Source organism: Dipodomys ordii, unplaced genomic scaffold, assembly GCF_000151885.1.
Source record: "Dipodomys ordii isolate 6190 unplaced genomic scaffold, Dord_2.0 Scaffold60, whole genome shotgun sequence".
Classification (NCBI taxonomy): Eukaryota; Metazoa; Chordata; class Mammalia; order Rodentia; family Heteromyidae; genus Dipodomys; species Dipodomys ordii.
The window spans coordinates 7,247,767-7,268,898 of record NW_012267276.1 but is presented as its reverse complement, the minus strand read 5'-3'; the positions used below and the strand labels follow the sequence as shown (position 1 = coordinate 7,268,898).

The window sequence follows — 21,132 nt, the reverse complement described above, 5'->3', positions numbered from 1 at the left end:
CCACTTTGTTAACAGTTTTCTTTGGCGACAATCATGGGACGTACTAATTAGTAACTAGTCTTATTACATTCTACCAGTTATTATATATGTACATAATGTATTACATATATACCAGTTGCTTTACATATATTACATATATCAATGACTATACTTAATATATCACATATATCTGTAATACTATTTATATATATTATATGTTGAATTTTTGAATCTTTTAATTAACTTTTTTTGGTGAAATTAGTGAACAAATTGCTAGGTTCTGGGGAGGGGTTGTTTGAGAGCAAATGAGGTTAACATTTATCTGATTACTAATTATGGTATTTCTGTCCCTAGAAATATTTGTTAGGGTTTTGAGTAACCTGTCTTGATACCCTTAATTTCAGTTCTTAAAACTGATATGATTGTGTTCCTATGTATAGAAATAGCAAATTATGTGGAAGCTCATTTCTGAATTACCAGGAATCAACTGTAGCTGAGTGGCTAAGGGCAAATGGATTAACTTATCATGGCTTGACACACTTGCACTGTTAAAAGCAATCAATAATCCTGGTATAAGCATTTCTTTAGTTTGCTTGCCTGCGGCTCAAGATAAACAAGTAGTCAAGAAATGTTCTTGGACTCTCACTTGTAACATATTGTACTGTTATTGTACAGTCTGAGAACTTAGTATCCTTGTTTCCTGTGTGTGTGTGCGTGTGTGTGTGTGTGTGTGTGTGTGTGTGTGCGTGCACGCGCACACCTTGGTACCATAACAATAGAGTAGAAAATCTTATCTAAATTTTGAAATATTATTTTGATTTACCTTCGGAATGAGTTTGCATGTTAAGGTATAGGTTTTTGACATTCCATTGACAAAGAAATTGAGCACAGAGAAAACTCTTTTACCCTTGGAATTGTCCATTTGTTTCCAAAAATGAGTTGCTCATGTCTTGTCTGAATTATAACAATAACAAGAGAAATTTTGTGCAATCTGCTCAGCATTTACCTGCATTATTGTGTGAAATCTACAGTTTCTTACAGGACTATTAAGCTTCAATATACAGACACTGAATCAATTTTTAAGTTTGTAAATTGGTAGTGTCAATGAAGAGAGGAAGAGTGTGCAAATGCAATCACAATATTCAGGGTACACATGTGAGCATGGAGCCAGGTGACTTGAGGGGAGGGGTGAAGGTGAGAGAGATGGGGGAGAAGATGGAAGGGAGACATTGGTCAAGATTCATTGTACTCACAAACTGATATGTTGAACTAAAATCCCTTTGTACAACTACTTAATGATCATTAAAAGATTAAAAACAATTGGTAGTGCCCAGTGGAAAACAGAAGTAGGATTCATTCTAAAAGACATTTATGGGAAAATCCCAGCCACAGGGTATCTCATCTGATACAGGTTTCTCAGATATGTGGAAAGGCTGGTGTGGATGACAGTGTGGAATTCTGTAGTACTGTGTGAACAGCATCTTCACAGGGTATCTTTCCAATGACTCCATATATTCAGTTAGTCATTTCTCAATTACCCTTGCTCTGTTAATTTTAGACCATTCATTTATTCTTCTCAACAGGTTCCTTGGTAGCAGCTATTTTAGCTACTGATGATGACTCCGGTGTGAATGGAGAAATTACATACATTGTGAATGAAGATGATGAAGATGGCATATTTTTTCTGAACCCTGTTACTGGAGTCTTCAATTTGACCAGAGTATTAGATTATGAAGCACAGCAATATTACATCCTCAGTGTTCGTGCGGAAGATGGTGGGGGACAATTTGCTACTGTCAGAGTTTACTTCAACATACTTGATGTCAATGATAACCCACCCGTCTTTAGCCTCAGTTCATACAGCACCTCCTTGATGGAGAATCTGCCTCCAGGCTCTACTGTCCTGGTGTTTAACGTTACCGATGCAGATGATGGTATGTGATTTATTAAGTATGGCCTAAAAACGTCAACAAAACCTGGTACATATATGTTCATAATATATATTCATATACATATAGGTGTACATAGATACATATATATATACTGAATATATACATATATGTATGTATATATGTACATATAATGTAATAGTGCAATTATATGATATATCATATATTATTATGCTATATAAATATATCTTAATATTAATGATCTATGCAATATATCATATTGTACAATAATATAACAATAGAGGATTTGATTAATAATAATTTATGATTAATTACATATTTATTTTTTGTTGCTGGACTGAAGCTTGAACTTAGGGCTTCCTGCTCTTGCTTAGCTTTTCTGTTCAAAGCTAGTGCTCTTCTACTTGAGCCATAACTTCCTTCCAGCTTTTTGTTGGTTCATTGGTGATAGGAGTCTCATGGATTTGTGCGCTTAAGCTGGCTTTGAACCATGATCCTCAGATCTCACCCTCCTAACTAGTTTATAATCATATGTATGAGCCACCATTGCCCAGAGGTTTGTGTTATATTTAAGTATTTATATATTTATCTATATGTTTATTTGCCCTAATTATTCTATGGGCACACACACACACACACACACATATACACACATAAAATGGGGGAGAAGTGGTATTATAATTTAACTATAAAGAACTTTAAATCTAAATAATTTTAATATTTTCTAATAATGTTACACCATAACCATGTGTATCAATTTTCCAATGTCATATTTTGTTTTCACACTGAATCTATGGCAAAATATTACAAGTTAGTAAAGTAGAAGTCATAAAATAAATTTTTGGTAAATTTCACTTACATAAATAAAATTATTTATGCTTGCATAGATTATTTAAACTGGAAAAGAATAAAACTAGGAAGCAAAAGGAAACCATGGGTGTGAGGGCTTGGCTCAAGTTGTAAAACATACATAAGTGGTATTTGGTCTTGGGTACTGGGGATTGAACTCATAGCCTTGCACTTGCTAGGTAAGTGCTCTACCACTAGAGTGAACCTCCACCCTAAATTATATAGTATTAATACAAAATTATAGTAATACTTTATGTAGAAGAGAGGCTTCAGATCATTTAACTTATGATTTATAAAATGCATAAAATCAAGAAAATTATCTGTACACACATTTGATGTGTACTTATTGCCAGAGCACTTGTGACACTTAGTTTTTTTTTTTTAAACACTTTTCTCCCTTAACCTTTCTTCTATAACCTATTTTATAAATGCACGTGTTTGGTACTATAGCATTATTGATGCCAATATTGCATAGATTATCAGTGTCTCACTGAATTATTCAGAGGGTTAGTTAGCATATCTTGTTTTCCTTCCCATTGGATCCAGTCCATAAAACAAAGCACAGGACTTTAGAGAGGAAATCTATCTCTAGTCTGAGCATCTGGATCCTGAACTTGGCACACCAACCGTAACTTTAGAATTTCCTGGTTCTTACTGATGTAGATGATTTGTATAATCGACCTCAATGTTCATTCTTCCCTATTCTTAGTTCTCCTTCCGGGGCGTATAGAAATATCACGTAGGAAGATATTGAGGTAAAAGACATATTTGATGTATATTTTAATAAACAGAATTGGGGTTGCTTTTCTTTAGAATTCTTTTGACTGAGTACATTTTGAGATCTACTCCTTTTATCCAAACATAGGGTAGAATCAGGCACCTGAATATATGTGAAACAGATGTAGCTCTAACATAATGATTATTATAATCCTTGGTAGTAAAAACATAATAAGTATGGCCTGGCACCAATGGGTTATATACCTTTAATCCTAGCTGCTCAGGAGGCTGTATTCAAGGACTGCCTGGGCAGGAAAGTCTGTGAGAGTCTTATCTCCAATTAACCAGAAAAACCCTGGAGTAGAGCTGTGGGCCAAATGGTAGAGTGCTAGCCTTGGGCAAAAAGTTCTCAGGGACAGAGCTCAGGTCTTGAGTTCAAGCCCCAGGACTAACACACACACACACACACACACACACACACGCACACACACACACACACACACACACACACACACACAAAGATGATACTTGGTATTTCTAAAATGTGCAGGTTGGCTCCAGTTAGAACGCTTATGCACAGTTGATACTAATGTTTAATTTGGATTATTTCTCCCTGTTATCATAACCTTTGTTTATCTTCTCTGTTCCCAGATCATGAATATTTACAACACTATATATTTGTATAATTCTATGGTGAGAGTTTTCCATTCTAGTCAGAGATCCTTATGTTTCAAAGCATTGTCTCTATTTTCAAATACATTCCGTTTAGACTCATAACTTAAAATGCAGGGCAACTGGGAAAAGAGAAGGAAAAGCATGCTTTGGAATATTCCACACACATGTAACTACAAGCATATATTAATGGCTGACTCCAAAACATTTTAAAATGGATTTTTCCCCTTTAATTGTGTTGCATAAATGTTTTAAGCTACATTTACCCATTGTTTTCATTTTGAATGCTTTTATCAGGGTAATTTCCTGTACCTTGACCTAAAATATAGGACATAGTTCTTACTTTTTTGATCTTTAAGGATAATGATAAGAACAAACTTGTTTATAAAATTACCAACACAGTGACACTCAATTCTCTAGTTATCCCACAATAATATTAGTTAGATATTTCAATATTAATAAATTAATCTTAAGCACCGATTCAAGGGTTCATAGTGAGGGGGCATACTGACCTTCTAGATAAAAAATTCAGTATTAAGATAAGTCTAACATATTAAATAGATTCTTTCTGTAGAGATTTGGAGTGTAGCATTTATTGTTATACCATCATTTCATAAGTCTAAGGCAAATCCTTTATGAGTTTCATAAATAGATAATTAGTATCTCGAAGCTTCTCTGTATGTAGTTTAAAAAGTACATTGGGGAAAATTACTAGAAATTAGAGCCTCATAAAAATATCCAGGGTTGATATTATCTTAAGACTGCTTCTTGTAATAATAATAATGCTAATATGTCTGAATAATTGTATCCTGCATGCTTAGAGGAGGAAGGGAGTTCATCTTTTAGGGTTCCAATGGCCCGGGAGCTGCTTCATCATAACTAGTTCTGTGGACACATACCAATTTTTACACACATATTAAGGCAATATTTGTAGTTATGAATACATATATACTTCATAATATAAAGTTATGTATCTGTAGTTCTTAAGTGCATTTTATCATCTACATTATGTATTTATGTACATATATCATTTATTTCATCTATTATCTGTTAATGCACTTATTTATTCTTTGTTCTGGTAGTAGGGCTTGTACTCAGAATATCTTAGTCTTGTTTAGTTTTCTCTGTTCAAGGCTGATGGTTTACCACGTAAACCATACTTCCACATCTTTTTTTCTCTTTCATCATTATTGTTATTTTGGGTAAACTGGACAAGAATAAGGACTTTTCTACTCAGGCTGGCTTCTAACCTTTGATCTTGGCCTCCTGAGCAGCTAGGATTACAGGTATGAGTCAGTGATGTTAGGCTGTTTGTGTATTTTATGTATTATGCTCCTTAGATCTGAACTATTACTCAAATATAAATGAGTATATGTATACATGTACCTACACAGCAATACACAGGCATACACACACACACACACACACACACACACACACACACATAGCGTTAAAACTAAGTCAGGGACCTAAATGCTTTTCAGAAAATTGAATACAAATGGTTTGAAATGCAACCTCTTTTCAGTTGAAAGATCTGGTGGACCATAAAAACCCACTGTATTCAAGTTTCAACATTTTGGGGTCAAATTTAAAAGTTAAAAACAAATGCATTTATTGTTTTATGGTTCAGATCTTGGATGCAAAAATCAAGGATAAAATAAAAAGATCAAGGCTTTATTTTCTTTATAGACCACAAATGTTAAGGGAGAATTTTGAATTTTAATTTATCTATGGACATTTTTTGATGGGGAACACACTGCTGAAGTTCCTTATTTGACTTGCCAAGAATACAATGCCCTTTTCTTTAAAACAAAATAAATCTAGCAAGTTTCCATAGTCTGTAATTTCTAAAATTTATTTCCTGATGGATGAACTGCTTCTTCGTGTTGCAGGATTCTCTGCAAAGTATTGGGCTATTTATGTTGGTTTTTCGGTGCTAATTGTAATCATTTGTTCATTTATCATTCTGAATTAAATTTATAATCAGTTTCATTTTCATAATTCAAGTAGAAGTTGTGTATTTATTGCTTCCCTTACTAACACATACCAGCACCCATTTCCCTCTTTTAGAAGGGATTGCTCTGCCATTTACGATTAGGCTATAAAATCTCAGTATCGTATTCTTTGCTTGCTGCAGTTTAGCTGTTGACTTAAGGAGGCCGCAGCCCTGTAGGCCCAGGATTCAGACCTATGGTTTAATGACTCAGATTGCTATAGATTTATGTAGCCTTTTATAACTAGGCAAAATGTCGTGGGTATATCTAACATCTTTGTATCTTAGATATGAAAAAGTCTCATGTTTTCAGAGAACTAATTTTTTAAAATCTTTTCTCCTCAGTGTTATTTGTAGTGTTTTTTATAATGTTTTAAATAATAATCACATGTGAGTTTGGGTTTCAAGAGAGCAGGGAGCTCAAAGTGTGTTGCTGGGCTTTCTTTGACAATGTCTTTGAAAAGCCATTGAAAGTAACTAGATTCTTTAATATTCCCCCATCCACCCACAAACATAGAATCATATTTGATACTTTCTATATTGATGTATTTGAAACTTGATTTCCCAAACCTGTGGTATTTATGACAAGGAATGATGCTGGTGTTGATCTTGTTTTATTGGATCTTACTATTTTTCTCCTGCTTCTAGGTTGACCTTTGTCCTCAATATTTATCCGTGATTTTTTTCTGATTCTAATGTTTTATTAACATGGCAGTGGTTTTAAGTTGTAAGTATTAAAGGCCACAATTCATACTGAGTGGAATAACTACTTTTCTGAAGATCTACATAACCAGTGCTTACTCAAGAAATTCTGTGTCACTAAACCAGTGCCTAAAAGTTATCTTCTGAATATTTTTCCTACATGTCATCCTATAGAAATAGGACAGTAAGTAGAGACAATGAAATTACAGGAAAAGAGTAATATGGCTTTATTTTTTTAAGCGTAAAAATGAGAGAGACAAAGACAGAAAGAGAGGCATAGAAAGAGAAATGGAGAGATAAATGGAAAGAGGGAAATAGAGGGAATAAGGATTGGAGTGAGATGGAGAGAGAGAATGGAGAGAAAGGAAATTGGTGAGATCCAAGGAAAAGGCAAAAGTTAACTCTTGTATCCATAGAATACTGAGGAGGAGTGGGGGCAGAAAAGGAGGAGGAAAGAAAGGTGGCAAGGAGAGAAAAGAAATAAGAAAAAGTGAGAGAGGCGAGAGGGGAAAGAGGAAAATAAATAAAGAGAAAAATAAAGAGAAATTGACAGATTGAGAAAAAGAAAGGGAGAGAAAAGGGGAGAGAGGAGAGAAGGAAGAGAAGACAGAGAGAAAAATCCAAACTAGGAGAAAAAAGAGAGAGAAGACAGACAGAGAAGGCAGGAAGAGAGAGAAAGATTAAGATAGAGAGATAAGAGAGACAGTGATTGAGAGAAAGGAGGGAAGAGAAAAGAGAGTTATGAGAAAGGAACAAGAGAAAGAGGGGAGAAGAGAGAGGAAAAAAGAGGAGAAAGAAAGAGGGAGAGAGGACAGAGACAAAGAAGATAGAGGAGGGAGAGAGAAAAGACTTAGTGAAATGGGAAAGAGGAGAGAGAAGAGAGAAACAGAGAAGTTGGGCAATGAGATAGATTGTTCTATAAGGCCCTTGGTAAAGCATGAGTATCATTCTCAAAGATGGAATTTGGAAACTGAAGTATCTGAAATTAACTTCAGCAATATTGGAGCTATTTATTTATAACCAATTCATATGACTCTATAGGCATTCCCTAGCACCAGAATTAAACATTTTTGTTAGAATAATCCATAAAAATGCCAGTGGCATTGTGGGGTTATGAATAAAACACTTCTTCTCTGCCTATTTTTACTAACTTCCTGTCCAATGGCTTACTAAAACCACCAGGGGAGACAGTTTCTACATAAGCATAAGAATTTTTACAATCATTAAAAAAATGAGAATTTAATTATTTTTTTAACTTAGAAAGTGTCATCGATTCTTAGGGGATAAAAGATATTTCCTAACTATAGCCCAATTATGGCACGGACAGCTATATTTGGAGACTTTCGTGTATAATTTTACTATTAACAATTCTTTGAAGGAGTGCTTTTTAAAAACTTAGTATATGTGTAATAAAAGTTGAGAGGGTTATTTTTCTCAAAGGCCATTACTTAGCCAGATGCTTCTTAGGAATTAAAAAGTATTTATTGGTTCTGACAAGAAATGTAAAAGTAGACTTAGTGCCCCCATGACTAATGTGACACATCGGAACGTTTTATTACTCTTCTCTGAAAATTCATGTCAGCCTCAATAAATTACTGATGTTATAAATGTTTGGCTAATAATACAGTGTGTGGCATGGTTCATGTTAGACCAGGAGGATCTGTGATAGCAACAGAAAAAAATAAGCATAGACAATATCTGTCTCCTGCAATACTTGTCTCCTCTTTGCTTTCATATTTTAACATTTTGATGGTGGAGTAAATAACAAGTTGTAGGTCATTGGTTCTCTAGATTGTAAACATCTTTTCAGATCAAAAGTTACCAGGAAAAATTAGTGTCTGTAGTTTAGTTTTTATTTTTCTTCTGTGCTGATTGTGCGGATTGAATTCAAGGTCTGGACATGGTCCCTGAGTGTTATTTTTTTGCTCAAGGAGAGTGCTCTATCATTTCAGCCACATGTTCACTTCTTGCTTTTTGTGGTTCATTGGAGATAAGAGCCTCATAAACTTTCCTGCTCAGGCTGGACTTGAACTGGAATCCTCAGTTCTCAGCCTCCTGAGTAGCTAGGATTACAGATATATATTTATATATGAGCCACAAGCTCTCAGCTAGTGCTATATTATTATTCATGAAGGAAGTACAATTATGTAGCCAAAAGTGTGTTTAGACACACGGCATCATTAAACATAAGGGCTTGTCAGCATTTTGGGTGTTAATTCTGTCATCGGAATGTGTCTGATTTTCCTTCCCCTTTAATTCCCAGGTATCAACTCTCAATTGGCTTATAGCATTGCTTCGGGCGATAGCCTTGGGCAGTTCACAGTGGACAAGGACGGGGCGTTGAAAGTCCTGAAAGCCTTGGACAGAGAAAGTCAGTCTTTCTACAACTTGGTGGTGCAGGCGCATGACCTGCCCACACCCCCGGCCCCCAGGTTCACCAGCACTGCACACGTCTCCATCATTCTGCTGGACGTGAACGACAACCCGCCGGCGTTCCTCTCGCCGAAGCTGGCGTACGTCCCGGAGAACACCCCCCTGGACACCGTGGTGTTCACAGCGCAGGCCGCAGACCCGGACAGCGGCCCCAACAGTTACATCGAGTATGCGCTGCTGAATCCCGCGGGAAGGCCATTCAGCATCGGGACCATCGACGGCCAGGTGCGGCTGGCTGCGGAGCTGGACCGAGAGGCCGCCTCGAACTACACGCTGACCGTGGTGGCCACAGACAAAGGGCAGCCGCCGCGGTCCGCATCCACTGAGGTGGCGGTCACCGTGCTGGACGTGAACGACAACAGCCCAGCGTTCGTGCACGCGGCGCACGCGGTGGAGATCAGCGAGGACACGCTCACGGGCACCGACATCCTGCAGCTCTTTGCCTCCGACGCCGACGAGGGCCCCAACGGGCAGGTGCGCTACAGCATCGTGGATGGGAATGCCCACCAGGACTTCCGCATCGACTCGGTCACCGGTGCCATCACAGTGGCCAGGCCCCTGGACAGAGAGCGGATCCCCGTGTACCTCCTGACCGTCCAGGCCACGGATCGGGGCAGCACCCCCCGATCTGACACCTCCACCGTCAGGGTGGTGTTACTGGACGTTAATGACTTCATTCCCACATTCGAGCTGTCTCCTTACTCCGTCCATGTCCCCGAAAATCTGGGGACACTTCCCAGAACCATTCTTCAGGTGAGTGGTAAGGTAGCTCGTGGACAAACTCCTTCTCCTCACGCCCCTGGATAATGTGAATACAGCTCATCTCGCAAAGGGCAGTCTGCTATCATCTAAAGCATACTGATTTCTTTTTATAGATTAAACATTGCATTTCAGCTGTGTTCCTTTGTGTGCAATTATATTATGTGTACTTATGCCTGTGTGTATTGTAAACTTTTGTTTCACCATGGAAATGATCTCTGCATTCTATTTACATAAAATGATGTCAGGGTTTGAAAAAATGGTCATAAGTATTGCCCATAAATATTTATTTTGTGAGCAATCTCTCCCTGAAACTGCTATGAAAATGCAGTTTTCATGAAACTTCCAGAAAGACTACACATCTGTTTTATGCAAAATTTTTGTGTACATCTGTGTGCATGGCACATCCTCTCTTTTTTTTTGGCATTTTTATTTTGCGCTTTAAGGGATATTTTGGAAATTGTGTTAAGACATTTCATCCTCATCATCTTTTGGATGTTGTATTTCATTTCACGGTAGTCCTCAGAACTTGTTTACTCTCATCCATCATGTGTATCATGCTGTTTTACAGGTGGTGGCAACAGATCATGACCAGGGACAAAACAGCAAACTCTCCTATGTTCTGTGTGGCGGTAACGAAGAGCAGGCCTTCACACTTTCAGCCAGTGGAGAACTAAGAGTGATCCAGAGCTTGGATAGGGAGACAAAGGAACATTTTGTTTTGTTAATTTCAGCTACAGATTCAGGTAAGTGTAAGTGCGTTACAACTTTGTTAAGTGGTTTGAATAATTCCTTTCCTACTCTATGAAAATATTATTATTATTTCTACTATTACTACTATTATTTTTATTGGTACAAGTCCTGGGACCTGAACTCAGGGCCTAAAAGTTTTCTTTGAGGTTTTTTGTTTTTTGTTTTGCTTTTTGCCCCTTAAGGTTAACTTTGTAGCTCTTGAGCCACACCTTCACTTCCAACTTTTTGGTGATTATTTGGAGATAAAAGTCTTGCAAGCTTCCCTGTCCTGGCGTGCTTTTAACCAAGATCCTCACATAAGCCTCCTGAATAGCTGAGTGAGCCACCAGAGCCAGGCCAACTTCTGTATTATTAAATGTTGGGTTTTATTAAAAGCCTACATCTCAGTAGGTGAGTTAGTAGCATGTAGCTCCACAATTAGTAGCATGTAAATTGTCCAGTGAAATGTATGTGTAAGTGGTGAGAGCTTCAATGCATCACAAGCAAAACTCTGTCTCTGTAAAAGAAACAGAGTCTGGCCCTGTGCATCACCAGAGGGCCCAGTGCTCGAGCACCTGAGTCGGGAGCTCTGAAGACATCTAGATGGTGCATGTGGACAGGTCACTGAGACAAGACCGTGGGAACAGTTTTTGCATCACTAATCCTCTAGACTCCACAGCATTGAACTAGCTTTGCTGGAAGCCCCATGGGGTATCCGTACGAGCAGGTGCAGCAGCTTTGCTGTGCAATGTGCAATGGGCCCTAGGAAATGAAAAGCCATGTGTGGCAGCTTTCAGTGCTTGCAGAGAGTTGTTACATATAATTGTGTATTGAGTGATTTTTAAAAAAAATCTTATTTTTCCCCTTAAAATTTTGGAGCTGATTTTTTCTTAATTTTTTAACATGAAAATTTAATTTAATTTTTAATTAAAACTTTTTAAATTAAAACATTTTTATTTATATATGAATTGTACAAATAGGTGTGGTTATAACATTTTCACATTTACATGGGGTTTTGAGGTGTTTTTTGTGTTTTGTTTTGCTTTTTATTTTGTCCCAGTACTGGGTCTTGAACTCAAGGCCTCACACATTGGCTTAGCTTTTTCCAATTGAGACTGAGGGTGGAGAGATATATAATCATAATTAAGAAAATTGAGGGGAGGGGCTGGGTTGGAGGGATTGGGGGAGAATGATGGAAGCAGTAACATTGGTCAGTATGTATTTATTCATAAACTGATGTGTTGACTGGTAACTCCTTTGTACAGCTATTTAAAGGTAATAAAAATCTAATAAAGAAAAATAAAGTCTGGTGCTCTATCACTTGAGCCACTCCTCCACTTCTAGCTTTTCTATTGGTTAATTAGAGATAATAGTCTCACGGACTAAACTTCCTGGGCTGACTTTGAACTGGGATCTTCCAATATCAGCCTCCTGAGTAACTAGACATTTTCTTTTGATAGATGTGGTGAGCTAGACTGAAACAGGAGGAATGTTTACAAGATGTCTCAATAAAGCATTAATCTAAGTGTGCACATGATTAAGTGCCTAATACTGGGTTGTAGGGATCAACATGGTGTAAACATCCCCCAGTGTTCCTCCCCACCCCCAATGCCATCAAGCATGAGCCCAAGAAAAACAGGGAGGTAGGATTCTTAGTAAAAGTACAAGTTAGAACATCTAACTCTGCTGTCTGTTGTGGAGACTTCTGCTCTTGCCCAGTGAGAATTGTAGAGATGCTCTGAATTGACTTTGGAGAGTTGTGAATTGTAGAGGGGTTTGGAAGTGTCATTTAGGGCCTTAATGCATTAGGGGACACAGCATTTTGGTAATCCTGGGAAACTTGCCCCCAGAGCACAAACCTTTACAGAGCTTTTTCCAAATTTCTCAGGAAGGGGGCTGCAATTTGAAAACCACCCGTAGGGAAGTGCTGGCCCAGAAGGCTGGAGATCACTCACCCCAGGTGACCCAGTCAGCCAGGAGAAGCTATGGAGAAAATGAGCTGACTATTTTAACAGTAGTGAGACTCCTGTACGATGACACTGTTATGGTTCAATTAATTCCTATGAACATGTTCATCATCAGCAATAACCACATTGTGCAAGGGAAGTTTATACTTTTGCTCTCCAGTTTGAAACTCATCAGTTCAATCCTATTTTTTTTTAGGAATAAAGTCTTTGACACCAGACTTAAAATCATCCATATGCATTGCTGTGATTTTCCAGTAAAATTGGTAGATGACATGAGAAAATGCAGAAAAATATGGCAGCTTTTAGATCCCAGATGCCATGTTTCTCTCAAAGCCATGGTATTCTAAGGACCAGGAAAATGTCAAAGCATTCTTAAGAAAAACATGGACAGTTTTATTTCTTTTCTCATAAATCACCTTTCTTTTGCTCTTTTTTTTTTTTTAATAATCCTTATCGGCTGGCAGCCCAGAGATAGGCCAACTCTGGCAATATGGTAAGAATTGAAGCTGTAGCTTTTTCATCATAGAAAGCTCTAAATCTTTGCATTTTCCCATTGGAGGAAACATTAGCATTCTATTCTCACCATATTTTTATTTACTGACATGCAGAAACTCTAGCACATCTGGAAACTGTAAGCACTTCTGTCTGCTTCTGAAAATAAGCCACACTCACCCTATCACATGTATGTGAGACTGACTGCATGTCACATTACTCAAAAACTAAACCAGAGTAGACTGCAATCATTATAGCTCATGTTTTTGCCCTACAAGATTCAATGGCTAAACAGACTAACAAACTCAGTTAAAGATGATATTTTGTTAACTTTAACAAAAAAGATGGCTATTCTGCCTGTGCTGTATGTTGCCAATACAAATAGTATGCTTGCCTATAGAACTAACATGTTGTTCTGGAAACGTTTTCTGTGCTATGTAAAACTTCTCAGGTGGCCGGTGTACCTGCCTGGGAATGCACTTCAGCTTATGGCTTCCATTTGAATGGAGATCTCCTAAGTCTCATTCAATATTACATTCCCAGAAACACCCAGAATAGAAGCTGTGACAAAATCTTTATATTTGTTGATGTTTGTTGATCTCATGATATTATATGATAAATGATGATAATTTGTGGTTAACCAACTTGTTATACTAATTTTAATTTTGTATTTTATATTTCATATTTATTTATTTACTTTTTACTTATTTTGTTATTTGTGCTGGTTCTGGGACTTGGACTCAATATGTAGGTACTGTCTAAGCTTTTGTGCTTGAGGCTAGTGCTTTACCACTTTGAGCCACAGCACCATTTCTGGCTCTTTAATAGTTAATTGGAGATAAGTGTCCCATGAACTTTGCTCCCTGGGCTGGTTTGGAACCACAAGCCTCAGATCTCAGCCTCCTGAGTAACTAGGATTTCAGGCATGAGCCACCAATGCCACCTTTTATTTTATTTAGTATTTTATATTTAATTAAATTTTACATTTTATTTTATTTTTGTCTTTTCTTTTTTGGTACTGGGGATCGAACCCAGGACGTTGCACTTGCTAGGCAAGCGCTTTGCCACTGAGCTACATCCCAGCCCTAAATTTTACATTTTATATTTGTATTTTATATTTTATTTTAATTTTGTACTTTGTATTTTATTTTGTTGTACTTTTAGTTTTATTATACTTTTTATTTTACTTTACATTTTATTTATTTTATATTTAGTGATGATACTAGGGCTTGACCTCAGGTCTGGGACGCTACTGCTTAGCTTCTGTTCTCAAGGCTGGCACTCTACCACTTGAGCCACAGCTCTGACCTTCTGGTTAACTCTAACCTGCTGGTTAACTGCAGATTAAGAGTTTTACAGACTTTTCTGCTGCAGCTGATTTTGAACCATGATCCTCAGATCTCAACTTTCTGAGTAGCTAGGGTTACAGGTGTGAGCTATTGTGGTGCTTGTCTTCTTGTTAAACATGCAACAGCCATTCATGCTTTGGCATCACACCTGCATTTATTTTATTGCAATATTCTTTTACTTGCAAATTTCGTGAAGGACTTTAAGAAAGGAGAAATGAAAATCTTTTTTTCCTTCTTAATTCATGACTGAAATCATGGTTGGAATTGCTACACTGGTTGTGGACATTCAAACTGACTCCTATCTTGAAAAACAGCACCAACATTTGGGCCTCTGTGAGTTCAGTGTTATGTGGTAAATTTCAATCAGATGTAAGGATCCACTGAAGCATTTTATGGCTTTAATTTAGTTCCAAGTGCTTAACTTACTGCCCCAGACTCATTCTCGTGACAGCCTGAGCACACTGGCTCTTATTCAATTTTGTTATCTGTTAGACATTTCTGCATAGGTTTTATGTCTACTCTATGCTTTGCTGTTTTATTTTTTATTTTGTATTATCTTTATGTAGTTGTACAAAAAATTTCAATTCACTATGTCAATTTATGAGTACAGTGCACCTTTTTAATTAGGATAATGTCTGCCTAAGCAGAAACAACGTGCTTTTGAAAAGTTAGACCATCTGAAATTCTTTTAAACCTGGGCATCCTAAAGAAAAAAGACTTATGGACTTTCTTATCTCTGAAGTACCACATCTCTGTCTCAGCACTGATGTACAGGAGTTGGTTTATATGTAATGTATATCACTCTTCACATCAACTTAGTATGAAAAGTTTGCTTATTTTAAATTTGGTTATGGAAATTGGGAGTTTCCATAAACTGTGCAGATAGATATGCATTTAGGAGAGCCACTTTATCCAAGTCTTTTTTCTTTTCTCTTTCTTTTGTCTTTTCCCTCCCTTCCTCCCTCCTTCCCTCCCTCTTTCCTTCCTTCCTTCCTTCCTTTTCTTTTTGATCTATTACTGGGGCTTGAATTTAGGGCCTGTGAACTATTCCTGAGCTTTTTTTGCACTTTACCCCTTGAGCCACAGCTCCACTTCTGGTTTTTTAGTGGTTAATTGGAGGTAAGAATTTCATGGATTTTCCTTCCTGGGCTGGCTTTGAACTTCAGAATCTTCAGATCTCAGTCTCCTGAGGTGTGAATCACTGACACCTGGCTTGTAGATTTCTTTTGTAACTTAGGTTGATCTGTACCCTGACTGGGAAACCAAAGCCTATGCTATGTAGATATCCCCCACTCCACTGTCAAGGGACCTGTGTTATATGATAGTTACAACTCAACATATAGCACGGAGGTCTTTTTTGTTTGTTGGTTTCTTTATTTTAAATTAATTTTTATTGTAAGAGTTATGTACAGAAGGGTTATAGTTACATAGGTCAAGTATGAATGACTACATTTCATTTTGAACAGTGTCCTTTCTTTGTTTCTCCTAATTTTTCCCTCTCAGTCTTCCTGCCCCTCCAAGTTGTGTAGTTCATTTTCAACATAGTGTCTATGAGTATAACTTCTGAATTAGTTTGCCCTTTGTCCCACTATTTCTGTGCTTCCCTTTACCCTCCCCCAAACAAATAAACTTATTTATTTATTTATTTACTTTTGGTCATGGGGCTTGAACTCAGGGCCTCGGACCTGTCCCTGAGTTTTTTTTGCTCACTGCTAATAACCGACCACTTTGAGCCACAGCACCGCTTTTGTATGGAGGACTTTTTAAACAAAGTATTATACAAAAAGTTCTGAGTCAAAGAAATATCATTTAAAATGATCATTACTAGCTAAATGCCTGTGGCTCACATCAGTCATCCTGGCTAATCTGGAGCCTGAGATCTGAGGATGGCAGTTCAAAGCCAGCCCCTGCAGAAATGTCTGTGAGACTCTTATATCCAAATAACCATCAAAGAGCTAAAAATGGAGCCATGTCTCAAGTGATAGAGCACCAGCTTTCAGTGAAAAGTCCAAGAAAGAATGTGAATCCCTAAGACCTAACTCCAGTACTGTCTAAAAAACAAAGAAACAAGCAAACAAAAAAAAAACAAAACCAAAAACCAAACCCCAAACCATGATCTTTACCAGAAGACTTCTTGGAGCTGAGCTAATCCATTTCCTTTATTTTTCAGATAAGGGAACTGAAGCATGGGATAAGTAAGCAGTCTGGCACAACTTTTAGCTCAAAATAGCAGCAAAGTCAGGAGGAGTCTCCAAGATTTCTGCCTTTGACCAAATTCTGAGTCACCCAAGCCATATTTACTACTTGCTTTAAACAAATCAGAATATTCCTTAAAAATTCTGTTTCTTCTAAGTCACATAGATTTTCTACAACACAATTTAGAGACAGTTTTCATAAATAATTTTACTTTAATGAACAAACCCTTCCACTTTTATTTTACTCTTCCCAAATCAATATATATTTCAAAACTTTTAAAGTGAAAAAATCATTAGGCTCAGTAATTGTACTGTTGAAAACAAGCCTTTGAAAGCCTTTTCAGTATTTTGAAAATAAGCTTAAATTTAGGCATTATTTACATTAAATTTCTGTGGTAAAAGATTAAAAATATATTAGACTTTATAGGTAGACAATTACATTATGATCACAACTGCTGATTATTATTATACATTTGTTCAAATCTAAAGATAGCTAGGTACGAGTACATACACCTAATATTCCAGCTACTCAGGAGGTGAAGATCTAAGGTTTTTGGTTCAAAGACAATCTGGGCAGAATAGTACATGGGACTCTTTTATTTCTAATTAACAAGCAAAAAGCTAAAGGTGGGGCATGGCTCAAATGGTAGAGCATCAGCTATTGAGTGAAAAAGCCAAGTGAAAATGCAAAGTCTTGAGTTTAAGTCCCAGTAATGGCGCTCCCCTGCCCCTTGCCCCTACACAACCATGATGCTAACTTCATATACCTCAGAAGTTCTGATGAGCGTGTGGGACTATGTAATTCTATACTTTGAGGATATACAATGCACATCTTGTACTGATTGGTCAGGAAACTTTTATTGAGCACTCTCTTCAAGCTCTGCGTCTAGCTATTGAAGAAACCATAAAAAAGAAAGAATCTGTACTGGTAGAGTTTGGACTGGAGTTAGAGAGATAGGTGGTACACAAAATGAAATCCACTCACTAGGAGAGGAAATTCAGTCAGTGTATTAAATATAAGTGCAATCTACATGGCCCCAGAGTGGAGAGGATAGCTTCCCCAGAGGGTCGAGTCAGGCATTCTGGTAAATAGTCCGCAGATGAAGAAGGCTGGGCTAGAATGAAGCAGAGAAGAGCCTTGAAGATGAACCCATTAATGTGGCTCATATGAGACTTGTAGTCCAGAGAGAGTTAAATTTATCCAAACAGAAAGTTGGAAGGATCTAATTTTGCAAATAATAAGCTGTCTGAAGCCAACAAGATGAAGAAGAAGAGTAGGAAAGGGGAGGAGGGAGGAAGGAACGAAGGAAGGAAAGAGAAGGGAGGAGGAGGAGGAGAAAGAAAAAAGAAGAGAAAGAAGGAGAAGAAGAAAGGAATGTCTTGGAGCCTATTACTTTAGTCCCTGAGAGAGAAGACACTGAAAATTCCAGTTTGATGTATAAAAGAATCTTTTTTTTTCTTTCTAATCATTCTAGGTTCACTTGCCACAATCTTGTCAGCTAGACTTGGAAAAGACAGTTAAAAAAGGTAGAAGCATAACATTTTATATGTTTGTATAAGTTTTAAATACGTTTTTGTATAAGTTTTATGTAAGTTTTGTATGACACTGATGATTTCACAAGAAAGTTAAGACTTAGTTTAGTTTGTGGAGAATTGTACTAGGTTTGGCTAGAGAGTGGAGAGTTCTGGAAAACAACATAAAAGGGGGAAGCAGTAGGCCCGTATTTGAGGTCCCTCTCAGGATTCCCTCACAATTTCAGAGCTGAAGACCCTTTTTTGCTGTGTGTGTGGGAGTGCACCTCTCATCTGGAGGTCTTGGGGCCTCCTTCAAGAGGCAAAAGAGGTTAGAAGTGGAGGTGTGGCTCAAGTAGTAGAGTTCCAGGCTTGAGTGAAAAAGCCTCGCCGGATCCCAAGGTCCTGAGTTAAAGTCTCAGTATGCACATATTCCATGTTCCAAATTCCTTCAGATAAAATGTGCAATAGAGCCAGGAGCCAATGGATTATGCCTGTAATCCTAACTACTCAGGAGGCAGAGATCTGCGATCAAAGTTCAAAGCCAGCTGGGGCAGGAAAGTCCGTGAGATTCTTATCTCCAGTCAAACACCAGAAAACCAGAAGTGGTGTTGTGGCTCAAGTGGTAGAGCGCTAGCCTTGAGTTGAAGAGCCCAGGCCCAGAGTTCAAGCCCCATGACCAACCAAAAAAAAAAAGTGCAACATGTTTTGCCATGTTTTCAGGTGATCTGTGCTGAACCTCATTCAATGGTAGGTAATGAATGTATTTTACCCACGTTGAGGGTTGAGCCAGTGGGAGATGAAGGTGGGACTTCTGTAGCTATAGGAAGTTAGAAAATTAGACAAATCAATTAAGAGGCCTAAAGTATTGACCTAAGAAAATTTGAGATGTCCCCTAAGTTAAAACACACACACACACACACACACACACACACACACACACACACACACACACAGTGTGAGACCAAAGGAGGATATTCTTAGCAGAGGATAACAAAGGTGTGAAGCCTGTTTGCTTCTGATGATAGGAAATAATATTTACTGAAATGGACTCAAGGAAATGTAAACAAGAGGCTTTCTCTTTGTTGCTGTTTTTGTTTTCCTTTTGTCTTGTTTGTTTATCTGCCATCAGGAGGGTAAGGGGGACACAGAAATGTAGGGACAAAGGGTGAACAAATGCAGCAGTGGTACTCCTACACACTGTTGATAATGAACTATACAACTTGTGGGGGGAGGTGGGAGGGAGAAATTGGTAGAGAGCAAGGGAGGGGGTGACATTTTCCAAAAGGAAATGCATGCTTTACCTGACTCACATAACTGCAACTCCTCTATCAAGAAAAGTTAAGCCCATCATGTTTGGTCTCCACTGTTTATCAGTGAGTATAGGATCTGAAGCCATCGTGACTCATTGTTGCCCACGGCTTGATTGTCCACTGTAGTGTTTTTTATTTGTTTTGTCAGTCCTGGGACTTGAACTCAGGGCCTGGGGGCTCTCCATAGGTTTTTTTTGTTGTTGTTGTTTTGTTTTGATTTTTTGCAGAAGCCCAGTGACCTACCACTTTGAGCCACAGCTCTAGTTCTAGTTTTTTTGGGGGGGGAATAATTGGAGAGAAGAATCTTCATGGACTTTCCTGATGGGGCTGGCTTTGTATCAAGATCCTCAGGACTCACCCTTCTGAGTAGTGAAGATTACAAGGCATAAGCCACCAGTGCTTGGCTTATAGTGTGTTTTATATAAGGAATATTTAGGAGTTTTCTTTTGGGGATTCTTTTATTTTTTTTTTTTTTGTCAGTTGTGAAGCCCAAACTCTGGGGCTGGGCACTGTCCCTCAGCTCTTTAGCTCAAGGCTAGTGCTCTACCACTTGAGCCACAGTGCCACCTCCAGCTTTTTCTGCTTAATTGGTGCTGAGGAATCGAACCCAGGGCCTCATGCATGCAAGGCAAGCACTCTACCACTGAGCCACCTCCCCAGCCCTTGGGGATTCATTTTTATGTGGAAAAGATCATTGAAGGCTGAAGGTGTGGTTCCAGTGCTAGAGTACCAGCTGAACAAGATCGTTAAGTGACCTTGATGCCATTGAATTCATTGAAAAAGCCTGAGTTTAAATCAAAGTCCCAGCACCCACACAAAAAAGGAAACAATGTTTTGTTGCATGGAAACCCTTTTGTACTACTATTAAAAGACAAGCATTTATTGGACAGTTGTTTCTTTGAGGATTTGTTGTTAGGGGATTTAATTTTTTGAGTTCCAAGTATATTTTAGATATGAGACCCTTGTCTGTTGTATGGCTAGTGAAGATCTTCTCCCAATCTGTGGGGTTTCTATTGATCTCGCTAGCTATGTCGTTTGCCATGCAGAAGCTCTGCAATTTCATGCAATCCCATTGGTCCAACTTTTCTTTGATTTGTTGTGTTTCTGGGTCTCTATTAAGAAAATTTCAGCCCGTGCCAAGGAGACCTAGGGTTTCTACTATTCCATCCTGTAATGTTTTCAGAGTGTCTGCTTTGACTCTGAGGTCTTTGATCCATTTGGAGTTGATTCTGGTGCAGGGGGATATATAAGGATCTAGCTTTAGTTTTCTACACAAGTGATTAACCAATTTTGCCAGCACATTTACTGAAAAGGCTGCCTTTCTACAATTCTATTTTTTTAGCTCCCTTATCAAAGATTAGATGGCTATAGGTCTATGGGTTCATTTCTGGGTTTTCAATTCTATTCCATTGGTCCTGAAGTCTGTTCTTGTGCCAGTATCAAGCTAAAGACTTAATGAGAGTGGGGCTGGGAAGGTGGCTCAGTGGTAGAGCGCTTGCTTTGCATGCATGAGGCCCTGGGTTCGATTCCTCAGCACCACATAAGCAAAAAGAATAAA

General features: G+C 38.1%; 1 protein-coding gene across 1 annotated transcript in view; it reads left to right on the top strand.

Annotated features, from left to right (window-relative positions):
* The window catches only part of Fat4 (FAT atypical cadherin 4), a 190,065-nt gene that overhangs the window by 111,237 nt on the left and 57,696 nt on the right, over window positions 1–21,132 (top strand). Inside the window, exons 4-6 of the mRNA XM_013022110.1 lie at window positions 1,563–1,913; window positions 9,086–10,008; window positions 10,586–10,760. Coding sequence (XP_012877564.1) covers window positions 1,563–1,913; window positions 9,086–10,008; window positions 10,586–10,760 — 1,449 coding nt within the window. The remainder of the gene's footprint in view (window positions 1–1,562; window positions 1,914–9,085; window positions 10,009–10,585; window positions 10,761–21,132) is intronic.